The 10,559-nt window shown below is 44.6% G+C and overlaps 2 protein-coding genes across 2 annotated transcripts; one reads left to right on the plus strand and one right to left on the minus strand.

The window, feature by feature from the left end:
- Positions 1–819: 819 nt before the first annotated feature.
- On the plus strand, positions 820–1,412 carry LOC133109444 (transcription factor HES-5-like). Its single transcript, XM_061218766.1, has 2 exons — positions 820–882; positions 1,002–1,412. The coding sequence occupies exons 1-2, from the start codon at positions 820–822 to the stop codon at positions 1,410–1,412; spliced, it is 474 nt and encodes a 157-aa protein (XP_061074750.1).
- Positions 1,413–9,697: 8,285 nt separating this feature from the next.
- On the minus strand, positions 9,698–10,353 carry LOC133110560 (transcription factor HES-5-like). The gene is made up of 2 exons (XM_061220764.1): positions 10,235–10,353; positions 9,698–10,123 (listed from the first exon to the last, which is right to left on the minus strand). The coding sequence occupies exons 1-2, from the start codon at positions 10,295–10,297 to the stop codon at positions 9,698–9,700; spliced, it is 489 nt and encodes a 162-aa protein (XP_061076748.1). The 5' UTR covers positions 10,298–10,353.
- Between the last annotated feature and the right edge of the window lie 206 nt (positions 10,354–10,559).

A 10,559-nucleotide genomic window follows, 5' to 3' on the forward strand; every position in this document is an offset into this window, starting at 1 on the left:
GGGCGGGGGGGGTGCAGGCTGGGGGCTGAGGGCTGGGGGCAGTGGGCCGGGGGCGGGGGTCGTCTATTGACGAGAGGACGTGTGAGCAAGAGTCCGCCTGGGTTTCCCACACTAAGCACCCTTTCACCACTCAATATTCTCAGGGAGAACAACAATGGGAGTGTGCCGTCACTGAGGGGGCTGGATAATTGCATTTAATTGGCAGTCCCCGGGAAGAATATGTGTGTGTGCCTGCATGTGTGTGGTGAGTGTGTGTGTGCCTGCATGTGTGTGGTGTGTGTGAATTTGGTTTATATGCGTTTGAGTGAAGGGGAAATGGTAAAAATAAAAATAATATAAAAAGAATGGGAAGAATAATAATGGCTAGTGGTAATATAGCTTGTTACAAAAATGTACAGATTACTGTTAATGATATAGATGGTTTCAGTCAAGTGAAGAGTCCACAATTTTATCAATGTATATGGCTCTAATGCCATGATGTAGCTACTGTCTGACACACTCCCCATCTGTACAGGATGTGTGTGTGTGTGTGTGTGTGTGTGAGGCTGAGAAAGGAGGGTTCCCAGGTAATAAAAGAGAGGTGTTTATCAGTGTCCTCCTCCCCCTGGACGCACACACAGCCAGTTACGCGTGAGATAACGGATGACTCTCCCATTGTTGTGAAGGCCACGCGCACAGCGCAGTGAGTGTGGGAACCCTAATCCTAGATGGGCCCCATGGCTTTGTAATGCTAATCTCCAGCTATAAACAGGGGAGAGATGGCCCTCGCTCAGATCCCGGCCAAACTTCTCACTCACTGACAACCTCACCGATACCAGCATGGCCCCATTCTCCTCCAGAAGTGACCACACAGCCCTCCAGCTGAACAGAGAAAAAATAAAGGTAAGTTTCATTATCAGTATGAGAACCTTGCATCCTAAATGAAGAGTGATATCATTTTGCCTGCTACGTAGTATGTGTTCAGAGGTGGTCGCTGACAGAACCACTCCTTCTCCCCACAGCCAAGGAAGCCTGCAGTGGAGAAGATGCGCAGGGATCGCATCAGCTGCAGCATCGAGCAGCTCAGGGCCCTGCTGCTGGAGGAGTTTCGCGGGGGAGAGTCTGACGGCAGGCTGGAGAAGGCCGATGTCCTGGAGCTGACGGTCCGCTTGCTGAAGCAGAGGCTGTGGCTCGGGCCTGCAGTGGGCCGGAGGGCTCAGGGCGAGGGCCACTCTCAGTGCTGGAGGGACGTTCTGCACTTCCTGTCGGCCAGCCCTGAGAGAGAAGCAGCACTCTGGCAGCTACGCCGTTTCCACGAAGCCCAGAGAGACAACCAGGAGTTCCACCCCGACGCTCCAGTCACCCCCAAACAGAGCCTTTCCCCAGCCAAACAGGACACGCCCACCCAGATGATCGTCTGGAGGCCCTGGTAGAGGCTGTACTGACCCACCTGATAAAGACTGTATCAGAGTCCGTACTGATGTCTGAGAGAGACTGTATCAGGTAGAGTCTGTACTGATGTCTGCGAGAGACTGTACTCACACATCTCATGAAGACTGTATCAGGTAGAGTCTGTACTGATGTCTGAGAGAGACTGTATCAGGTAGAGTCTGTACTGATGTCTGAGAGAGACTGTATCAGGTACAGTCCGTACTGATGCCTGAGAGAGACTGTATCAGGTAGAGTCTGTACTGATGTCTGAGAGAGACTGTATCAGGTACAGTCCGTACTGATGCCTGAGAGAGACTACTCACACATCTCATAAAGACTGTATCAGGTAGAGTCTGTACTGATGTCTGAGAGAGACTGTATCAGGTAGAGTCTGTACTGATGTCTGAGAGAGACTGTATCAGGTAGAGTCCGTACTGATGTCTGAGAGAGACTGTATCAGGTAGAGTCCGTACTGATGTCTGCGAGAGAGAGAGACTGTATCAGGTAGAGTCTGTACTGATGTCTGAGAGAGACTGTATCAGGTAGAGTCCGTACTGATGTCTGAGAGAGACTGTATCAGGTAGAGTCCGTACTGATGTCTGAGAGAGACTGTATCAGGTAAAGTCTGTACTGATGTCTGAGAGAGACTGTATCAGGTAGTGTCTGTACTGATGTCTGTGATAGACTGTACTGACCCACCTCATAGGGTCTGTACAGACAGGTCTAAATAATACATACTGGCACACCTGATAAAAAACTGTACAGACTCATCTGGTGGAGCGTTTGTGGCTTGTAAACTAGAAATGCGCCTGTGACTCTCAAGGTGCTGGAAATTTAAATTTGCAATGTTCTTCATTGTTACAATTTGTACTGAGTATGATTTGAATTGCATTGTAAATTATTTTTATATTTAGAGAAAGCTTTTTTCGTTCGATGGAAAGCTGACTTATGTTTTTGCGGCCTATGTATTCAGTGTCAAACAGATCTATCATACTGCCCTTTAGCCAAAGTGTGCTGTTGCATAATGAGGACACAACTGTGTAAATTTACTGTGTAAATGTTAAAGCTGTTTGCAATGCAAACTCACATCCCAGATTCTCCCATTTTATGAAATGTTTTCCTTTTCTGAAAGAACTGTGCATTTTGCTGACGTCACTATGTGGTTTAATTATTTGTTAGCACTTTGTGCTCCACTGTACCTTAATAAAATGCTCATGGTATCATTTCAACTGTCTGTTGTATACCCTTTCCTTTGTAAAAGCTGACATACATTTACTCCCAAGTGGCTTCATTGGCAGTAGTGCCCATTTGACATGAAGCTTCCACAGAAATGCTGATGGATGCTCTTATTTAGTAATGACCGGAATAAAAACATAGCTATCACAAGCCAATTGAAGCATTTAGCCAATCACCATTTACACATAATGTGCCAAGCAGTTAAATGTGATAGCTATTTGATTCATGGTTATGGCTCCTAAAACAAACCTTTCTCACGATACATTAAGATATTTTAAGATACATTAAAAGCATGAGTGCACAACTTATAGCAGATACAGAAATGCCTAAAATGTACCTTCAAATTGAGTAAATGAGATCCAAACCAGATGCCTGCTCCTGGAGGCATACATATTCAGGGTTGCAGCTGAAGGCTAAAGTCAGACGTACAGACGTAAGTCAGGAATAGTCTGTGGATGAGTGTGTGGACAGTAGCAGATGATGACCGCTGTTTTGAAAGTGGTAATTACCTCATTCCACCAGAAGGGGGCAACAGCAGATTGCAAAGGAGAGTGCCGAAATTTGTGCTGTCATGTTGAATTGTGTGTGTGCATGCACGTGTGCTTTTTCTAAAGAACAGTTTATTTCAAACAGCACAACCACACAAAAGAGCAAGCAAGATTTAGCCCTTACCTGTGGAATGTCTAGAAGCAAATTATGATATTATTGCATTATTTGAGCTGTACCCTGTAAATAATTCAACAGCATTGAACACTTAACACAACCAATGATAAAACATTCAAAATCACCCAGAAATAATTTAACAAGCAATGTTCATTTGCAGGAGGGTGTGAGATTGGTTCCATTGATTTGCCTGAAGTTTTGATGCTTTGATGATGTCACAGCTGACCAGAGAGCCCTGACTTCACCATCAGGCCTGAAGTTCCAACACCGTGAGCTCTCCCACACCTGCAGCTCAGCAGGCAGAAGGATCAGCACAGATAACATTCATCACTTTCCTCTGAAGTGAGTCAGTTTTCACCTGAGGGCATGCGTGGTGTGTGAAGTGTGTGTACTGGTGGGGGTGGTTGGGAGTGTTAGAACGGGGACTGGCGTGTGCATGAGGGGCGTTGGCAGGAGTGTGAAGTGTGTGTACTGGTGGGGGTGGTCGGGGGTGTTAGAACGGGGACTGGCGTGTGCCTGAGGGGCGTCACCTCCTGCCACTGGGGGAAAACGCTTGCCAACACCACGGGCAGGATGTCACAACAAGTTGACAGGGGGGTGTGATATGAAGTCACCTTTTAAAAACATTGTAATCATTAATTTTCCTTTGAGACAGCAACAATGAGACAGACAGCAAATAGACAAACTGAAAAATGATTTTAGATAATTTAAAAGTAATTTTAAATGAAAATATTTTCACAACAGAATAGAGACTAAAATAGTGACAAGATGAAGGAGATCACAGGGGCAATCAGTTCTGTGAAACATGAAACATCAGTTGGCGTATTAGTGTCAATTGCACATGAATCACCTCTTCCACTGCAAACCACATTTGCTCATTAATTTACTATCGCAGACTCAGGCTGTTGGAGAAAACAAATTCTTTGATGAATGTAAGTTCATGTAGGCAATGATGGCTTGCCTGTGATGGGACATAAGCAATACAGTAAAAGTTGTGCCTCAATCACAAGCACTTATTTTTCAGATTGAGTATATTAAAATGGTAATATAATAATTGCAGCACTCAAAATCCATGTCACATACCCCTCTAACTATTGTGAACTACCAACAATAGTCCAATAATACTGGAAATATTCATTTTAGTGATGGCACCCTGAAAAAATGTCATCTTTTCAACATGTGGGCTAGATAGGCTTCAATGCAGCTGTCTAACGGGCAACAACCCCTGCACACGATAAACACTATAAGGTTGGAAAGCTACAGATGAGTACCTCCAGCCCTAGTGACCTTTTGCTTCTCAGTGTCAGCCACATGTCAGTGACAAATTATAAATGACAAACCGAGCCCCTTTCTTCCCCCCAGAGAGATATTTCTTGGGGCTTGGGGTCAGATGGGTCAGAATTGGCACTTTTTGCCCCAGGGGGGAATTGGTGCGGCACACTTCTTTTGTCCACAGCTGAAGGAGGAGAGGCAGAGTGTGGGAAAGCCTGTGTGGGGGAGGCCCCATACGGGACACAATAAGAGCTCTGTGCTCCGCTCCAACCTGCCCGCACCTTCCTGTCCTCACGGATACAGGTACCCTAAACATTCACCTGGAGTGTGTGTGTGTGTGTGTGTGTGTGTGTGTGTGTGTGTGTGAGTGTGTGTATGTGTGTGTGTGTGTGTGTGTATGTATGTGTGTGTGTGTATATGTATGTGTGTGTGTGTGTGGGTGTGGGTGTGTGTATGTGTGTGTATATGTATGTATGTGTGTGTGTGTGTATGTGTGTGTTTGTGTTGGGGGAGGCAGAGGGAATTCACTGGGCTCTGAATAAAATATATCGTAGGTTTCAGGCTAGTGGTAGCAGCTCGAACCGGGGCCCTGGTTTAAGGCTAGTGGTAGCAGCTCCACTAGCCTGAAACCGGGGCCCTGGTTTGAGCTGCTACCACTATCATAGAGGAGATTTATTATGAGGAAGTTTTTTGGTCAATGTCAATTATCATAGAACTTATGTTATGTTTCTTGATATTTATTATCTTTTTTGCAGTGAATAGATTTTCAGTATGATTAATGGTAAAAGAAAAAGGGAATATTCCAGGAATTTATACAATTATTTTAATTTAAGATCATCCATCATGAAGCAAAATTATTCACATCTTAGAGAAAAAAGGGAGACAAAATCGTATCAATGAAAGCAATTTTATACATGAATAAATATATGAAGCACATTTAAGGAGCAGCTAAAAATATGCCATAAAGCTGTAAAGATGCTCATTTCCTGCAAAAACATAAGCCCTGCCGGCTGGTTCTGCCTTGCTGGGGATTGATTTGGAATGAACTGGCATTGTTGCTCTCGTTGCTCTATAGCGGCCACTACTGGCCAGACCAGGCACCGGCAGACACACAATAAGAATACACACACCTTGTTATTCTCCAGCAACATGGAGAGTGCGTTATTGGTGAGGTGTTGGAGGAGTCACATGTCTGACCTCTCCTCCTGATGTCGGCAGTTGGGGGAGAATATATTTTTTTGAAAAGGAGCAGCAAAACAAAATGTTTGTTACGCTTCATTATTAATGAACCATATTTCCTTTAATGAAGCTGGTTATTATAATATTGGAAATCTTTATTTCATATTCATTAACATGTGATTAGGGACCTCTTGTCAGTGACTGTACCATGTAGCAGGCAAAATGATATCACTCTTCATTTAGGATGCAAGCTTCTCATACTGATAATAAAACTTACTTTTATCTTTTCTCTGTTCAGCTGGAGGGCTGTGTGGTCACTTCTGGAGGAGAATGGGGCCATGCTGGTATCGGTGTGGTTGTCAGTGAGTGTGAAGGTTGGCCGGGATCTGAGTGAGGGCCATCTCTCCCCTGTTTATAGCTGGAGATTAGCATTACAAAGCCATGGGGCCCATCTAGGATTAGGGTTCCCACACTCACAGCGCTGTGCGCATGGCCTTCACGACAATGGGAGGGTCATCCGTTATCTCACGCGTAACTGGCTGTGCATCCAGGGGGAGGGGCAATCATCCTCACATCACAGGCACAGACTGATAAACACCACAATCAGGCCACTTCTGTTTTATTACCTGGGAACACTTCTATCTCTCTCTACCTGTCTGTCTCAGTCTCTCTCCCTCTCACACATGCACACACACACACACGCACACACACACACACTTTCTTTCACTCTCATACACCCACACACCTGTGCAGATGGGGAGTGTGTGAGGCAGTAGCCACATCACCACCTAGGTGAAACGCAACCCCCCCCCCCACAGCACTCCCTTCTTCATAAAGGGAGAAAACAGACACACTGCCAACTGGAACAACTGTATGCATGACTACGGCTTCTCATGTGTGCCCTAACAGAACAGAAGAAAGAACTAGGCTACCGAGTAAATGAATACATCAACATGTATTTCATTACTTACTTCATTTAAAGTTCAGGGACAAAATTAAACCTAGAGATACAAAACGTAATATTATTCCTATGACATATTCACATGTCTGTTGTCAGTCACTGTATGGTATATAATAGAATTAGAAGAATTTCAGCAGCTGGTCAGTGTAATTTATTTATTAATTAAATGACACATGTGGGGAAAGCAAAACTCCACTTTAACTTTGGCCACTGCATTGTGTACATCTCTGTTGGCTGAACTTGCAGAAATGTTAGCACTTGATGTGTTTGGCTGTGGTTTGAGTTTGGCCAACTTTGCCTTCTTATCAAGTATCAACCCAGCTTCAATGTATAGGATTGAGAACACCAAGACAGAAACATGACATTAGAAAGATCCACTGTAGAATATGATTTATTAATCGCTATTACACTGCTAATTTATTAACACTTTCTATGAAAATGCACTCTCTACTGCGGCATCCTCAGCCATTTTGTCCACTGGCTTGGTCTCCTGTTTGTCTTCGGTTATATGCAGTGTGGTGCTGTCAGACTCCAGGCGTCTCACAGACTCGCTCAGCTGCTTGATGCTGTTCTCCATGCCCAGACCCTGTAGCACGAGCTTGTACAGCCTCCGGAAGAAGTCCTTCTCCTCGTGCTGCATGTTCTCCCAGGCAGTCTTCAGCTTGCAGATGTTGCGCTGCGTCTCCGCGTGCTCCTCCTGGCTCTCCTTCAGCCGGCCCTCCAGGCGCTTGATCTCCTTCTGCATGCTCATCTTCTCCTTCAGCACGTCCCTGCGGCGGCGGCTGTTCAGCTCCAGCCGCGCCTCGCACACGGACAGCTTCTTCTGCGTGTCGACCAGCTCCTCCTGCAGCCGCCCCAGGGCGCCGCCTCCCTCTTTCCCCCTGCGGTCTGCGAGCTTGGCAGATGTAGCTGCCAGCGCCTCTCCCTCACCTGCCACATGGATATTCCCCTGAACGTAAGATATGATCTTGCCTAGCCTGTCGTTTATGGCCACCCCCTTTACAGTTCTGCCTTCTAGCTGCTCTTGGAGAAAAATCTTTTGAGTTTGTTCTTGTGAGGCCTGTTCAGCTCCAGTCGTGAGTGCCTGCACCTCCTCCCTAAACTGTATTGCCTTTGTTTCTTCTACCTGTGCATGGACATCTATACTCTCTGTGTTCATCTCTGCCTGTTCGCAAACTCCCTGTGTTTGAATGTCGTTCTCCATCTCTGGCACAGCTATAAGAGATCAGCAATTCTTATACTGTCGACTAAGGCAACAGTACCTTCAGTAAGCATAACAATAGCACCTGTAACATCATAGTACCATACCATGGAATTCTGCTCATGAACATTCTCAGTGCTACAATTCTAAGTGACATAACTCCACATGTGTACAATACGGTTTCTTTTTAATAAAGCAGAACATTAAAGTTACTAAACTAAATATTAGTTATTAAAGTTGCTATAATGGATTGCTAATTTTAAATAGAGTGGAAAAAAACTAAAGATCCAATAAAGATCTATCAAAATTATTTTTAAACTAATGTAATTTACTGTTTTATTTCGCTGATTTAGTTCAAAAACTTTTTGAATTAACTTTGGCATCTGGCCTGCGGTCTCGTGCCCATGACCAAATCACCGCCATGTTGATAAGCAGTATAATAGCACTTTCATGTGATATTGCTTAATTAACAAGTGTTTGAGTTTGAAATGCAGGATCATGACAAGGAACACGATGGAAAAACATATATTTTGAGCATTTATTTTCCTTAAAAATTGCAGTTATGAATTTTTTGAAAACAAATTAATCAACGATTCTTGCATCCAAAATCACTTCATAGAAGGTAACAATATATATCCAGTACAATTTAAACAGTGGAGGATTACCACAACATTTGTTTGAAGACATCTCCAAAAGAATGCACTCCTAATATAAGGTACAGTATGCATTGATTAAACGTCTTTATAAAAGACATGCAGATACAAACAGTTTCAAAATTTCATCAGCAGAGAGAATACTGAAATATAAAGAAAATGTAATCTCATTGCAGAATTATTATATAAACTGCTCTCAATAAAAAGGTATTAGCACTCCTTTTGCTCCAAGACATGAACACACTCTTAAAAGAGTGTAAATATAATATAATACAGTACATCTTTATAAAAGACCTATGCACATATGGGCAACATTAACACTTACATTTCACAACCAGCAGTGAGAATAATCATAGTTTAGTGGAATCTTCACCCCATGCGATAATCCACATCATGATAGCAAACAGATATCAGTCTTTCCTACACAAAGCATATCTTCCTCAGTCCTTCAAAGAAGGTTACAGTTTGTAAAATTCAAATGAACATAAGATTTCATTCATTCATTCATTATCCTAACCCGCTTATCCTGAACAGGGTCGCAGGGGGGCTGGAGCCTATCCCAGCATACATTGGGCGAAAGGCAGGAATACACCCTGGACAGGTCGCCAGTCCATCGCAGGGCACACACACTATTCACTCACACACTCATACCTAGGGGCAATTTAGACTCTCCAATCAGCCTAACCTGCATGTTTTTGGACTGTGGGAGGAAACCGAAGTACCCGGAGGAAACCCACTCAGACACGAGGAGAACATGCAAACTCCACACAGAGAGGGCCCGGCTGACCGGGATTCAAACCTGTTGTAAGGCGGCAGTGCTACTGACTGCACCATCCGTGCCGCCACATAAGTTTTAGAATGATCCAAATTGTTTCCAAATTTGGAAATATAATCTTCATAGAAGATGCCTTGTGTGTTCAATAAAACCATAACAGATTAAATACACCTTCATAAGACTGGTACTGGTTAGTCTTGCACTTTCTCATTGAGAGCACATCTTTAACCTCCTGCACATGCAGAAGAGGAAGATAAACTCTTCCTACACACTGAGAATTACTGTCCAGACCCATCTTAGACAGGCCTCTTCAATTCTGTTTGTGTCCAGTGACAGTCTGCAGGTCTCTACCAGGGCCTCCAGAGGGCAGCTTTGACTGGAGTCTCCTCTTTGCTGGAGGTCTGTCTGGCTGGAGATTTCAGCTGAGGCAACAAACTCTGACTCTCGGTCGTATCAGAGGAAGATGGCAGGTTCTGGAAATGGGTCAGGAGTCTTCTTTGGGAGTGTGACATCACTTCCTCCCTGGTCAGGAAGTTCTTAAACTCTTGGACACATCTGGAGTAGCCCTGACCGACAGGTGAGGAGCAGGAGGAGCTGTTCACTGGCTGCTGCCCCCGTTTGAGGAAGAAAACTGCCATCTCCAGGATGTCTGCTTTCTCCAGCTTGGAGTCTGGCTGCTGCTGCAGGAATGCTGGTTCAAGGAGAGACTTGAGCTGCTCAATGCTGCTGTTGATACGATCTCTGCGCATCTTCTCCACCATCGGCTTTCTCAGCTGCAAAAACAAAACAAGAAATCTGTTAATAATCTGGATCTGGAAAACAACATGACTGAAGCTCATAAAAGTGACATAAGCATTTCTTGAGATATCAAGTTCTCAATTTACCTTGTTAGACAGAATCAGGTGCTCCTTTGAGTAGGTCTTTGCTGCAGGTACTGTAGGTGCCATGGCTGTGTGTCTGTGCTGTAGAGGTCTCTGTGTAGAGTGAGTGTGATCTGTGCTGGCTTCACCTCTCTTATTTATAGTCCCAAATCTCCATACCAAAGTGTGGGTCCTGCTCTTGTTGGAGTTTCCCACAGTGTGCAGCCAATGGGAGAGCTTGTGGGGACAATGAGGCATGCGTGGCTGTCACATGCTGAATGAAGTGCTTATTGCTGGGGGACAATGGCTGTGTCTCAGGGGAACAGGTGGAGGGGTGGGGTGATGGAGA

Source organism: Conger conger, chromosome 14 (genome assembly GCF_963514075.1).
Source record: "Conger conger chromosome 14, fConCon1.1, whole genome shotgun sequence".
Lineage (NCBI taxonomy): Eukaryota > Metazoa > Chordata > Actinopteri > Anguilliformes > Congridae > Conger > Conger conger.